The following is a 14,557-nucleotide window of genomic DNA, read 5'->3' as shown; positions in this document are numbered from 1 at the left end:
TTTAGAAAAAGAGAGTGTGGCTGCTTATAGATCATGTGTTAGCAATAGAGAGCTAGCCTTGTAGTAATAAATAATAAATAAATAATAAATCTGTCATTCTTTTTGTTCTCCACAGGCACTGATAAGCCTTTTCTCCTTCCTTCTGGTGTGGTTCTGATCCGGTTCAGTTCTGATCTGAGCGTGAGAATGGCGCATTGGAGCGTGAGAATGATTCTGTTGAGCCTCAGCTCATTAGCTCTGAGCTACGCTGTCGGTAAGTTCTCTCTCTCTTTTTTTGTTATATATTCTGTTTACTCCTCCCTCCTCTCCACTCATCTCCTCCTGTCTTCTTTATTTCCCTCTCCTCCCCTTTCTCTTTTATTCTCCTTACCCTATGTTCCAATGTCAGTTCCGTTCCTCCTCGCATCACCACTTACTGTCAGATCTCCTCTCACGTCCACTCCATTAGTTCAAATCTTTCAATACTATCAAGGAATGTGTCTACTGTCAGTCCTGGATGGTGAATTGGATAAAATGACATTTCCATAAGAGTGCTGTTCACTTCCTGAATTGACTAGTAAATTAGGATGGACTTCAGCTCCGGGCTACTTCCCCATCAATATGAACACATCCACTATCTCAGTCGTTGTTATTAAAATCTCCCTCTCCCACCCACATGCAACCTCTTTCAGTTTTTGTGCTCCCCACAGCCTCTCACTCCAGACACGTACACACACTCAACATGACCATGCATCTTATCAGACTGATGGTTTGGTGTGCGATGGGTGGGTTTGGGGGTTGAGTGTGTCTGGAGAACCAAAAGTAAGGGTTCTGCGCCTCTGGGGGGCTTCAGGCCAGATTAAAATTTCATGTTGTTATTTTAGACCAGCGGGCACAAGGGATTCAATTTTTTTTGGTTTATTTATTTACTTGACGACAGAGTTGAAATAATTCAGCGATCTCATGAATGATAGATGAAGATGGTGTAGCGTTCCTTTGTTGAAATGAACAAGATTTTCCACTGTTGCCAAATGTGCAGTTACTCATAGTCAATCCCTGTGGACAACACACAGTCCATGAAATTGTAATTATTAGCCTCATCAATGCTCCGTTGGACTGTTGATGAAGTGAATCACACATGCACACATGAACACACGTACACACACGTACACACACACACACACACACACACACACACACACACACACACACACTGCATAAACAAAACTTAGTATAGTATTAATCAATACTCAACATGAAGGAGGAATCACACATACATAAACTCAGTAAAAAAAAAATAAACGTCCCTTTTTCAGGACCCTGCCTTTAAAGATAATTCGTAAAAAATCCAAATACCTTCACAGATCTTCATTGTAATGGGTGTTTCCCATGATTGTTCAATGAACCATAAACAATTAATGAACATGCACCCGTGGAACGGTCGTTAAGACACTAACAGCTTACAGACGGTAGGCAATTAAAGTCACAGTTATAAAAACTTAGGACACTAAAGAGGCCTTTCTCTACTGACTCTGGAAAAACACCAAAAGAAAGATGCCCAGGGTCCCTGCTCATCTACGTGAACGTGCCTTAGCCATGCTGCAAGGATGCATGAGGACTGCAGATGTGGCCAGGCAATAAATTGCAATGTCTGTACTGTGAGACGCCTAAGACAGCGCTACAGGGAGACCAGATAGACAGCTGATCGTCCTCGCAGTGGCAGACCACGTGTAGCAACACCTACACGGGATCGGTACAACGGAACATCACACCTGCGGGACAGATACAGGATGGCCACAACAACTGCCCGAGTTACACCAGGAACGCACAATCCCTCCATCAGTGCTCAGACTGTCCGCAATTGGCTGAGTGAGGCTGGACTGAGGGCTTGTAGGCCTTTTGTAAGGCAGGTCCTCACCAGACATTACCGGCAACAACGTCGCCTGTGGGCACAAACCCACCATCGATGGACCAGACAGGACTGGCAAAAAGTGCTCTTCACCAACGAGCCTAGGTTTTGTCTCACCAGGGGTGATGGTCAGATTCGCTTTTATCGTCGAAGGAATGAGCGTTACACCAATGCCTGTATTCTGGAGAGGGTCCGTCATGGTCTGGGGCGTTGTGTTACAGCATTATTGGACTGAGCTTGTTGTCATTGCAGGCAATCTTAATGCTGTGCGTTACAGGGAAGACATCCTCCTCCCTCATGTGGTACCCTTCCTGCAGGCTCATCCTGACATGACTGTCCAGCATGACAATGCCACCAGCCATACTGCTCGTTCTGTGCGTGATTTCCTGCAAGACAGGAATGTCAGTGTTCTGCCATGGCCAGCGAAGAGCCCGGATCTCCATCCCATAGAGCACGTCTGGGACCTGTTTGATTGGAGGGTGAGGGCTAGGGCCATTCCCCCCAGAAATGTTAGACAACTTGCAGGTGCCTTGGTGGAAGAGTGTGGTAACACCTCACAGCAAGAACTTGCAAATCTGGTGCAGTCCATGAGGAGGAGATGCACTGCAGTACTTAATGCCGCTGGTGGACACACCAGATACTTACTGACTGTTACTTTGTTCAGGGACACATTATTCCATGTCTCTTAGTCACATGTCTGTGGAACTTGTTCAGTTTATGTCTCAGTTGTTGAATCTTGTTATGTTCATACAAATATATACAAATGTTAAGTTTGCTGAAAATAAATGCAGTTGACAGAGAGAGGACGTTTTTCTTTTTTTTTGCTGAGTATACATACATACTCTGGCAAAAGATGCAAGGCCACAGAAACCCAGAAACAGACACACACGCTCATACATCCCAATGGACACACTTTGACACGCAGTATGTGTTAACTTTCTATGCTCAGTAAACAAAAAGCGAATAACATACACAGACAATCATATACAAGGCCACACTCATAAACACATACCATCAGGCCTTTATGGTAGAGTGGCAAGACGGAAACCACTCCTCAGTAAAAGGCAGATGACAGTCAGCTTGGAGTTTGCCAAAAGGCACTTAAAGGACTCTCTGACCATGAGAAACAAGATTCTCTGGTCTGATGAAACCAAGATTGAACTTTTTGGCCTGAATGCCAAGTGTCACATCTGAAGGAAACCTGGCATCATCCCTATGGTGCGGCAGGGTAGCCTAGTGGTTAGAGCATTGGACTAGTAACCGAAAGGTTGCAAGTTCAAATCCCCGAGCTGACAAGGTACAAAATCTGTCATTCTGCCCCTGAACAGGCAGTTAACCCACAGGCAGTTCCTAGGCTGTCATTGAAAATAAGAATTTGTTCTTAACTGACTTGCCTAGTAAAATAAAGGTAAAATAAAAAATGGTGAAGCATGGTGGTGGCAGCATCATGCTGTGGAGATGTTTTTCAGCGGCAGGGACTGGGAGTCTAGTCAAGATCGAGGGGAAAGATGAACGGAGCAAAGTACAGAGAGGTCTTTGACGAAAACCTGCTCAGGACCACAGACTGGGGTGAAGGTTCACCATCCAACAGGACAATGACCGTAAGCACACAGCCAAGACAACTCAGGAATGGCTTTGTGACAAGTCTCTGAATATCCTTGAGTGGCCCAGCCAGAGCCTGGACTTGAACCCGATCAAACATCTCTGGAGAGACCTGAAAGACCTGAGAGACCAGAGACCTGAAAATCGTTGTGCAGCGACTCTCCACTCAAGGATATTCATCCAAGCTGACAGAGCTTGAGAGGATATGCAGAGAAGAATAGGAGAAACTCCCCAAATGCAGGTGTGCCAAGCTCGTAGCGTCATACTCAAAAGTACTTGAGGCTGTAATCGCTTCCAAAGGTGCTTCAAGAAAGTACTTAGTAAAGGGTCTGAATGCTTATGCATATGTGATATTTCATTGTTCATTTTAATACATTTGCAAACATTTCTAAAAACCTTTTTTTGCTTTGTCATTATGGGATATTGTGTCTAGATTGAGGGAAATAATACAATTGAATGCATTTTCGAATAAGGCTGTAACATAACAAAATGTGGAAAAAGTCAAGGGGTCTGAATACTTTCCGATGAACTGTATGTTATCTTGAACATCAGTGTCATTTTAAATAATATGCATGGGTGTGATAGTTGTATGACTTAATCACATTCGAAAAACGGTCATTAAAATAGCTTATTTAGCTAGTTAACAAAATCATAGTTTGTATCATGCATGCAAGCTTACCTGTCATATTTCCAGTAATGGAGGAGCGGATCAGGCAACTTGTGAGAGGATCTACACCGTAGAATAATGATTCTTTCAGGTGAAATGTTGGGATATTGGGGTCCTGAGAATGTAGGAAAACCAGTTCACATACTACACCACACACAGACACACCCAATGACACAACAAGAACATTGAATGTATCTGACGATAAAGAACTGTTGGTCTGTTTGGTTGGGAAGTTCATAGTTAGCCTACCTCAGGTTATTCTGTTTTGTTGCTGTGAAAGAAATGGGCCTATTCGTTCAATCAAATCAATCAATCAATCAACTGTATTTTATAAAGCCAGCAGATGGCAAAGTGCTTAAAAACATAGCCAGCCTAAAACTCCAAAGAGCAAGCAATGCAGGAAAAACTCCCTAGATAAACAGTAACCTAAAAAGAAACCTAGAGAGGAACCAGGCTCCGAGGGGTGGCCAGCCCTGTTCTGGCTGTGCCGGGTAGAGATTATATGAGTAATTGGCCATTAAAGGCCAGATCGTTCTTCAAACGTTCATAGATGACCATCAGGGTCAAATAATAATTGCAGCAGTTGTAAAGGGTGCAACAGGTCACCACCTAAGGAGTAAATGTCAGTTGGCATTTCATAGCCGAGCATTCAGAGGTCGAGACAGCAGGTGTAGTAGAGAGAGAGAGAGAGTCAAAATTATTTGATATTTAGATATTGAGAGATACTCATTGTCTTCTCTCATTGCCACACCTCAAAATGAACACGAACAGTGGTTTGTATGGCAGGTTTCTAACATGCAGCACTGTTAGCTGGTAGGTTTGGATGTTTCCAGGGTATGAAATTATTTGGAAATGTATCTTCTGTATGGTTGGGGGATTGCCGTCCCCCTCCACACACGCACGCACGCACGCACACACACACACACACACACACACACACACACACACACACACACACACACACACACACACACACACACACACACACACACACACACACACACAGCATCCTAGCACCCCAGCATAGCAAACACCCAGAGAGAGGAGAGACTGATTAGAGAGTCCCCAAACAGCCTGTGTGTCTCTCACTGCCCCAGATTTAAAGGTCCAATGCAGCTATTTTTATCTCAATATCAAATCATTTCTGGGTAATAATTGAAGTACCTTACTGTGATTTTTTTTAAACCATTTTAATTGAAAACAAACAAAAATACCAGAAAAAGTGCTGTTTTTGGCAGAGAGGTTTGAAACTCTCTCTTTGTTATTGGTCTATTAACTTGTACTGCCTGGTGCTGTCACCAGGCAAACCCACACTCCATCCCACCTTGTACTGCCTGGTGCTGTCACCAGGCAAACCCACACTCCATCCCACCTTGTACTGCCTGGTGCTGTCACCAGGCAAACCCACACTCCATCCCACCTTGTACTGCCTGGTGCTGTCACCAGGCAAACCCACACTCCATCCCACCAAAACAGACTGAAATTTAAAGCGATGCTTTTCAACAACTCTTTCACTATAAGGGCATTATCAAAATTGTCAACATTTTACAGTGTTATTCCAACCTCATAGTTTTTGACTGCACTGGGACTTTAAGAGCTCCCCTTCTCTCTCTCACACACACACACACACACACTCAGACACATGTACGCACACATGCTCATGTGCAAACGTACCATCTCTTTCTGTTATCTCTTATTTCCTCCCTCCCTCTTTCCCTCTCTCTCGCACACACTTTTTGTGCCACGAGGATTCAGCATTAGATTCCCATATGTTCATGAGGCGTCTCTAACCCAATTTGCGCTGTATAACACGGACAGATTCTCTGTGTACCTGGAGAATAGCTAGCTGTCTGTTCCAACCGGCTGTTTCTACTGCACCTTCTGTTTCTCTCATCTCTCTCTCTCTCCACCCCTCCACTCTTCTACTCTCCTCTGTTCATCCCCCTCTCCACCTTTACCTGTGCCTCTCCTCCCTCTAGCCACCCCAACACTCAGTCTCTTTTTCACTCTTCACCTCTATGTCCTCTCCCCATTTAAGTCCCTCTCCCCTCGTTCTCTCTTCATCACTGTCGTACCCGAACAGAATTGCCCCTGACAGCCTGTATCCCCTCCAGACTCCCACCCTTTGGATCTCACTCCCACTTTCAGTGCAGATGGTTGTTTTACCATAATGCTTGCCTGCACAACTCCTGCTTCACACTCACACTCACACACACATCTCTGAGCCATGAACACATAATTATGGGTTTTCTGTCAGGGGAACAGGGAATAGGGGAAAACAGGCCATCTCAACACCATCCCAGAGTACATATATTTAGATGAGATTAAAATGGATTAGATTACATTTAATCAAATACTTCCACTGTAATTTGTGAACATTTCTCATTCAATTAGACAATTCCACATTTTCTGACTTTGGCTTCCCAAAGCACAGATGAAACTCATATTTACCACCAACTGAATTTCTGAATGGTGATACATGGTGTTTTGGGGATGCTCCCTTTCTGTTTAATTAAGAAAAAATATGTTATAGTAATACAGAACAAGTTGTTTTGAAATGTTAGTGTCTTTCAACAGCCGCAGCACCACACAGTTCCAGTTGAATACAGTTTGAAAAGGGAAAGACCCTTAAAAAAATCTGGAATCTAATTGTTTACTCAAATCAAATCAAATCCAATTTATTTATATAGCCCTTCGTACATCAGCTGATATCTCAAAGTGCTGTACAGAAACCCAGCCTAAAACCCCAAACAGCAAGCAATGCAGGTGTAGAAGCACGGTGGCTAGGAAAAACTCCCTAGAAAGGCCAAAACCTAGGAAGAAACCTAGAGAGGAACCAGGCTATGTGGGGTGGCCAGTCCTCTTCTGGCTGTGCCGGGTGGAGATTATAACAGAACATGGCCAAGATGTTCAATGGTCGTATAATAATAAGGCAGAACAGTTGAAACTGGAGCAGCAGCACGGTCAGGTGGACTGGGGACAGCAAGGAGTCATCATGTCAGGTAGTCCTGGGGCATGGTCCTAGGGCTCAGATCCTCCGAGAGAGAGAGAGAGAGAGAGAGAGAGAGAGAGAGAGAGAGAGAGAGAGAGAGAGAGAGAGAGAGAGAGAGAGAGAGAGAGAGAGAGAGAGAGAGAGAGAGAGAGAGAGAGAGAGAGAGAGAGAGAGAGAGAGAGAGAGAGAGAGAGAGAGAGAGAGAGAGAGAGAGAGAGAGAGAGAGAGAGAGAGAGAGAGAGAGAGAGAGAGAGAGAGAGAGAGAGAGAGAGAGAGAGAGAGAGAGAGAGAGAGAGAGAGAGAGAGAGAGAGAGAGAGAGAGAGAGAGAGAGAGAGAGAGAGAGAATTAGAGAACGCACACTTAGATTCACACAGGACACCGAATAGGACAGGAGAGGTACTCCAGATATAACAAACTGACCCTAGCCTCCCGACACATTAACTACTGCAGCATAAATACTGGAGGCTGAGACAGGAGGGGTCAGGAGACACTGTGGCCCCATCCGAGGACACCCCCAGACAGGGCCAAACAGGAAGGATATAACCCCACCCACTTTGCCAAAGCACAGCCCCCACACCACTAGAGGGATATCTTCAACCACCAACTTACCATCCTGAGACAAGGCTGAGTATAGCCCACAAAGAACTCCGCCATGGCACAACCCAAGGGGGGGCGCCATCCCAGACAGGATGACCACATCAGTGAATCAACCCACTCAGGTGACGCACCCCTTCCAGGGACGGCAAGAGAGAGCCCCAGTAAGCCAGTGACTCAGCCCCTGTAATAGGGTTAGAGGCAGAGAATCCCAGTGGGAAGAGGGGAACCGGCCAGGCAGAGACAGCAAGGGCGGTTCGTTGCTCCAGAGCCTTTCCGTTCACCTTCCCACTCCTGGGCCAGACTACACTCAATCATATGACCCACTGAAGAGATAAGTCTTCAGTAAGGACTTAAAGGTTGAGACCGAGTTTGCGTCTCTGACATGGGTAGGCAGACCGTTCCATAAAAATGGAGCTCTATAGGAGAAAGCCCTGCCTCCAGCTGTTTGCTTAGAAATTCTAGGGACAATTAGGAGGCCTGCGTCTTGTGACCGTAGCGTACGTGTAGGTATGTACGGCAGGACCAAATCAGAGAGATAGGTAGGAGCAAGCCCATGTAATGCTTTGTAGGTTAGCAGTAAAACCTTGAAATCAGCCCTTGCTTTGACAGAAAGCCAGTGTAGAGAGGCTAGCACTGGAGTAATATGATCACATTTTTTGGTTCTAGTCAGAATTCGAGCAGCCGTATTTAGTACTAACTGAAGTTTATTTAGTGCTTTATCCGGGTAGCCGGAAAGTAGAGCATTGCAGTAGTCTAACCTAGAAGTGACAAAAGCATGGATTAATTTTTCTGCATCATTTTTGGACAGAAAGTTTCTGATTTTTGCAATGTTACGTAGATGGAAAAAAGCTGTCCTTGAAATGGTCTTGATATGTTCTTCAAAAGAGAGATCAGGGTCCAGAGTAACGCCGAGGTCCTTCACAGTTTTATTTGAGACGACTGTACAACCATTAAGATTAATTGTCAGATTCAACAGAAGATCTCTGTTTTGTCCGAGTTTAAAAGTAGAAAGTTTGCAGCCATCCACTTCCTTATGTCTGAAACACATGCTTCTAGCAAGGGCAATTTTGGGGCTTCACCATGTTTCATTGAAATGTACAGCTGTGTGTCATCCGCATAGCAGTGAAAGTTAACATTATGTTTTCGAATAACATCCCCAAGAGGTAAAATATATAGTGAAAACAATAGTGGTCCCAAAATGGAACCTTGAGGAACACCGAAATTTACAGTTGATTTGTCAGAGGACAAACCATTCACAGAGACAAACTGATATCTTTCCGACAGATAAGATCTAAACCAGGCCAGAACTTGTCCGTGTAGACCAATTTGGGTTTCCAATCTCTCCAAAAAAATGTGGTGATCGATGGTATCAAAAGCAGCACTAAGGTCTAGGAGCACGAGGACAGATGCAGAGCCTCGGTCCGATGCCATTAAAATGTCATTTACCACCTTCACAAGTGCCGTCTCAGTGCTATGATGGGGTCTAAAACCAGACTGAAGCATTTCGTACTCTTAATCTTGATTGGTTGGAAGGGGCTGGTAGTAGGAAATTGGGTGGTTGGTCATTCTGATTTTGTGTGTGTGTGTGTGTGTTGACAGGCGGGGACGTGTGCATAACGGGTCATGACAGTGGGCCAGTGTTTGAGGTGCAGCCCAGCAGTGTGGTTTACCCAGAAGGTCTCAGTAAGGGAACAGTTACTCTCAACTGCCAGGCTAGAGCCAGCCCTGCTGCTACATACAGGTAAGAACAAACATGTGCACACACACACACACACACACATCAGAGAAGCAGTCATCAGAGAGGTGGTACAGGTACTAAGTGCTCATCTCTTCAGCGTTATGTAACTTCTTCCCTTCCCTGTCCGGTAGGTGGCATGTGAATGGTACGAATGTCCCGGTAGGGGACCTCCGGTATACACTGGTAGCCGGTAACCTGGTGATCAGTGGTCCCCAGTACGGCAGTGACGGAGGCTCCTACCAGTGTCTGGCCATGAACCGCTGTGGCACCATACTCAGCCGCGTCGCCAATCTCAAATTCGGCTGTGAGTACATTCATTTATTCATATTTATATCTTTACCATTCTCTGTGTTGATGCATATTAATCAAGGTGTATTGGATCCCCGTTGTTATTCATCAAACTCTCTTTTCTGTGGCTCTCATGTTATTCAATTGATTGGTTTATATAGTGAAAAGAAGAAATTGCTCAGTGAGAAGTACACTTTCGTCTTGTGGTACTCTTGACTGAATTTAATTGAGTTTTTTTTTTCATTGTCTCGTGTAGTTTGTTTTCAATCTTCTTGTGATATCCTTCTTTACTGTTTTTCTAGACCTCCATGACTTCTCTGGGGAAGGGCAGAGCCCGCAGACAGTGTACGAGGGTGCAGGTGCCTTCCTGGCCTGTCAGGCCCCCGCCCACTACCCAGGTACACACACACACACACACACACACACACACACACACACACACACACACACACACACACACACACACACACACAAATCAAAATCAAAGTTTATTTGTCATGTGCGCCGAATACAACAGGTGTGTAGACCTTACAGTGAAATGCTTACTTACAGGCTCTAACCAATAGTGCAAAAAAGGTATTAGGTGAACAATAGGTAGGTAAAGAAATAAAACAACAGTAAAAAGACAGGCTTTATACAGTAGCAAGGCTACATACAGACAACGGTTAGTCGGGCTGATTGAGGTAGTATGTACATGTAGATATGGGTAAAGTTACTATGCATATATGATGAACAGAGAGTAGCAGTAGCGTAAAAGAGGGATTGGCGGGTGGTGGGTGGCAGGACACAATTCAGATAGCCCAGTCAGTCAATGTGCGGGAGCACTGGTTGGTCGGCCATTTTGAGGTAGTATGTACATGAATGTATAGTTAATAAAGTGACTATGCATATAAGATAAACAGAGAGGAGCAGGGTTGGTGGGGGGGGCACCCAATGTAAATCGTCTGGGTAGCCATTTGATTACCTGTTCAGGAGTCTTATGGTTTGGGGGTTAAAAACTGTTGAGATGCCTTTTATTCCAATCTCTGCTTTCTCTCTGAGTGCTCCCTTGAACTAGTTTGTGGAATGTTTTCATTGATAAGCCCCTATTTATGGCACATTGATTAAGTCTCACTCTCCTCCTCGTCTTCTCTCTCGCTCTTGCTCTCCCTTCTCTCTTTCTCCTCTCATTAGCGCTGTCCTACCGCTGGTTCGTTAACGACTTCCCCAGCTTCGTGAAGCCTGACGGGGGTAGGTGGTTCGTTTCCCAGGTAACGGGCAACCTGTACCTGGCCAAGGCGGAGCCTAACGATACAGCAAGCTACTTTTGCTTCACCACCATCGACATGGACATCAGTACCAAGAGTACCTTCAGCAAGGCCAACCAGCTCACCGTGCAGCCAGACGGTACAGGAGTGTGTGTGTGTGTGTGTGTGTGTGTGTGTGTGTGTGTGTGTGTGTGTGTGTGTGTGTGTGTGTGTGTGTGTGTGTGTGTGTGTGTGTGTGTGTGTGCGTGCGTGCGTGTAGAGAGAAAAGGCCTATTCAAGTACTCTGTTCCTCTTACACGGTAATTGTGCAGCTTTGAAAAGCGTTTGACATTTCAATTGACAAGGAACTACAAAGAATACAGTGCTGTATATTTCTCCTCTAAGAGGAGAGACTTGAAGTGCAGGTGTAATTTGCTTTATTTCACATCAGCCATTTTCGCTGTTGTTGACATGTCCTCTCTATTAACCACAGCCAATACCAGGAAGTCAGCTCCTGCTATCAAAGTGCGTTTTCCAGCAGAGACTTACGCCCTGGCAGGACACACCACCCAGCTGGAGTGCTTTGCCTACGGAAAGTAAGTCCCTGATCCATGTTATTATCCCATATTGTTAAAATATCTCCAATTTGCAAACTTTCAACAATGCAGTAATCAATAACAATTTAAAATTAAAAATAACAAGGTGGAACAAAAACACACAATAAATAAAAATAAGAGGAACGCGATAAAGTATGTAAGCATTCCTTATACACGATTTGTTGTATACTGTATCCACACACTCTCGCCCTGCATTCCCCTTTTCTTGCCTCTCCCTCCTCCAATGTCCTCTTCCTCCTCCACCTTCCCCTCCTTCTGCCCATGCCTCTCTCCCTCTTTATCCACCACTGCTTCCCTTTCCTCACCGTAGTCCCGTCCCAAAGTTGCGTTGGAGGAAGGTGGATGGTCTGTTGCCGTCTAAGGCCGGGGCCAGTGCAGAGGGACCCATCCTCACTCTGCCTGAGATGACCTTCCATGACGAGGGCGTGTACGAGTGTGAGGCCTACAACTCTGAGGGCCGCGACAAACACCAGGGACGCATCAACGTGCAAGGTAGGGTAGAGACACAAACAAACACACACACACAATTTCTAAGACTTTACTGAGTTACAGTTCATATTAGGAACTCAGTCAATTGAAAAACCACTAGGCCCTAATCTATGAATTTCACAGGACTGGGAATACAGATATGCATCTGTTGGTCACAGATACCTTAAAAAAAAAGGTATGTCGTGGATCAGAAAACCAGTCGGTATCTGGTGTCTCCACCATTTGCTTCATGCAGCGCGACACATCGCCTTCGCATAGAGTTGATCAGGCTGTTGATTGTTGCCTGTGGAATGTCGTTCCACTCCTCTTCAATGGTTGTGTGAAGTTGCTGAATATGTGCGGGAATTGGAACACGCCATCTTACACGTCAATCCAGAGCATCCCACACATGCTCAATGGGTGACATGTATGGTGAGTATGCAAGCCATGGAAGAACTGGGACATTTTCAGCTTCCAGGAATTGTGTACAGATCCTTGCGACATGGGGCCGTACATTATCATGCTGAAACATGAGGTGGAGGGAGTGGATGAATGTCACGACAATGGGCCTCAGGATCTCATCACGGTATCTCTGTGCAATCAAATTGCCATCGATAAAATGCAGCTGTGTTCATTGTCCGCAGCTTATGCCTGCCCATACCACAATGTTGACATCAGAAAACTGCTCGCCCACACACCATACACGCTGTCTGCCATCTGCCTGGTACAGTTGAAACCAGGATTAATCTGTGTAGATCACACTTCTCCAGCATGCCAGTGGTAAACGAAGGTGAGTATTTGTCCACTGAAGTCAGTTACGACTCTGAACTGCAGTCAGATGAAGTCCCTGGTGAGGATAACAAGCATGAAATGAGCTTCTCTGAGACGGTGTCTGACAGTTTGTGCCGAAATTCTTGGTTATGCAAACCTACAGTTTCATCAGCTGTCCTGGTGGCTGGTCTCAGACGATCCCGCTGGGGAAGAAGCTGGATGTGGAGGTTCTCGGCTGGCGTGGTTACACGTGTTCTGAGTGTGAGGCCTGTTGGCTTATGGTAGAGAAATTAACATTACATTTTCTGGCAACAGCTCTGGTGGACATTCCTGCAGCCAGCATGCCAATTGCACGCTCCCTCAAAACTTGAGACATCTGTGGCATTGTGTTGTGTGACAAAACTGCACATTTTAGAGTGGCCTTTTATTGTCCCCAGCACAAGGTGCGCCTGTGTAATGATCATGCCGTTTAATCAGCTTCTTGATATGCCACACATGTCAACTGGATGGATTATCTTGGCAAAGGAGAAATGCTCACTAACAGAATGTAAACAAATTTGTGCACAACATTTGAGAGAAATAAGCCTTTTGTGCGTATGGAACATTTCTGGGATCTTTTATTTCAGCTCATGAAACACGGGACCAACACTTTACTTGTTTATATTTTTGTTCAGTGTAGTGTCCAGCAGCAAGTCTGAAACCCTGTTCCCCCTGAATATCACCATTATATGACCATCAGAACCATCCGTGTTTACCTGAATTTGTCTGTGAACTTGTCCCTGTATCTGTTTGGTTCCTTCAGCCCAGCCAGAGTGGCTGCAGGTGATGAGTGACTCTGAGGTGGAGATCAGTTCAGAACTGCACTGGACCTGTGTGGCTGCTGGCAAACCAAGACCCTCCATACGCTGGTTACGTAATGGACAGCCCCTTAGCACACAGGTATATACACACACACACACACGTACGTACACATAGACACACAAGCCCATGTCGCTCGTCTCTACCCTCCCTTGTGTGATGTTTTTCAACCCTCCCCTATTCATTTACCTATATCTCCTTCCATCCATTCCTCTATCTCTCCATCCATCCCTCTGACATCAGGACCGAGTGGAGGTCAATGGGGGTCGTCTGAAGGTCATCAACCTGGCACTGGAGGATTCTGGGATGTATCAGTGTGTGGCTGAAAACAAACACGACACCATCTACTCCAACGCCGAACTGAGGGTGCAAGGTGAGAGGTCAGGGTTCAAGGGTTAAAACCAAACCTCGTAAACACTGCAGCCCAAGAGAAATGCAACTTAACACCCGAGTTCTAACCTCTCTAACTCCCTGTCCTCCCCCCTGTGTTGTGGTCTCCAGTCCAGGCCCCAGACTTCCGCTCCAACCCAGTGAGGAGGTTGGTCCCAGCAGCCCGAGGGGGGCAGGTGATGTTGGAGTGTCGGCCGCGAGCCGCCCCAAAACCTACCCTGTTCTGGAGCCGTGGCACTGAGCTCCTCACCAACAGCAGCAGGTACACGCACAAACACACACCTGACCCTGAACCTCACTTTAACCTTAGATTCAGACTTACTGAGGCTTGATTCGAAAGCCTCAACAGTTCTGGGGGGGGGGGGTTAAAAGATAAATGTGATCTGAAGGAAAAGTGTCTCATGTTTTAGCTTCGATTTTGTCCAATACTCCCACCTAACAACAAGTGCAAACT

The 14,557-nt window shown here is 45.6% G+C and overlaps 1 protein-coding gene across 1 annotated transcript in view; it reads left to right on the top strand.

Moving 5' to 3' along the window:
- Positions 1 to 14,557, top strand: part of LOC112244807 (contactin-2-like) — a 95,186-nt gene that overhangs the window by 65,826 nt on the left and 14,803 nt on the right. Inside the window, exons 2-11 of the mRNA XM_042299258.1 lie at positions 116 to 253; positions 9,347 to 9,488; positions 9,617 to 9,789; positions 10,076 to 10,171; positions 10,947 to 11,159; positions 11,493 to 11,595; positions 11,927 to 12,108; positions 13,658 to 13,794; positions 13,957 to 14,086; positions 14,215 to 14,365. Coding sequence (XP_042155192.1) covers positions 187 to 253; positions 9,347 to 9,488; positions 9,617 to 9,789; positions 10,076 to 10,171; positions 10,947 to 11,159; positions 11,493 to 11,595; positions 11,927 to 12,108; positions 13,658 to 13,794; positions 13,957 to 14,086; positions 14,215 to 14,365 — 1,394 coding nt within the window. The 5' untranslated portion in view covers positions 116 to 186. The remainder of the gene's footprint in view (positions 1 to 115; positions 254 to 9,346; positions 9,489 to 9,616; positions 9,790 to 10,075; positions 10,172 to 10,946; positions 11,160 to 11,492; positions 11,596 to 11,926; positions 12,109 to 13,657; positions 13,795 to 13,956; positions 14,087 to 14,214; positions 14,366 to 14,557) is intronic.

The sequence above is a fragment of the Oncorhynchus tshawytscha genome, linkage group LG02, assembly GCF_018296145.1.
Source record: "Oncorhynchus tshawytscha isolate Ot180627B linkage group LG02, Otsh_v2.0, whole genome shotgun sequence".
NCBI lineage: Eukaryota > Metazoa > Chordata > Actinopteri > Salmoniformes > Salmonidae > Oncorhynchus > Oncorhynchus tshawytscha.
Note: the sequence above shows the minus strand (reverse complement) of the source record. Positions and strands in the feature narration are given on the sequence as shown.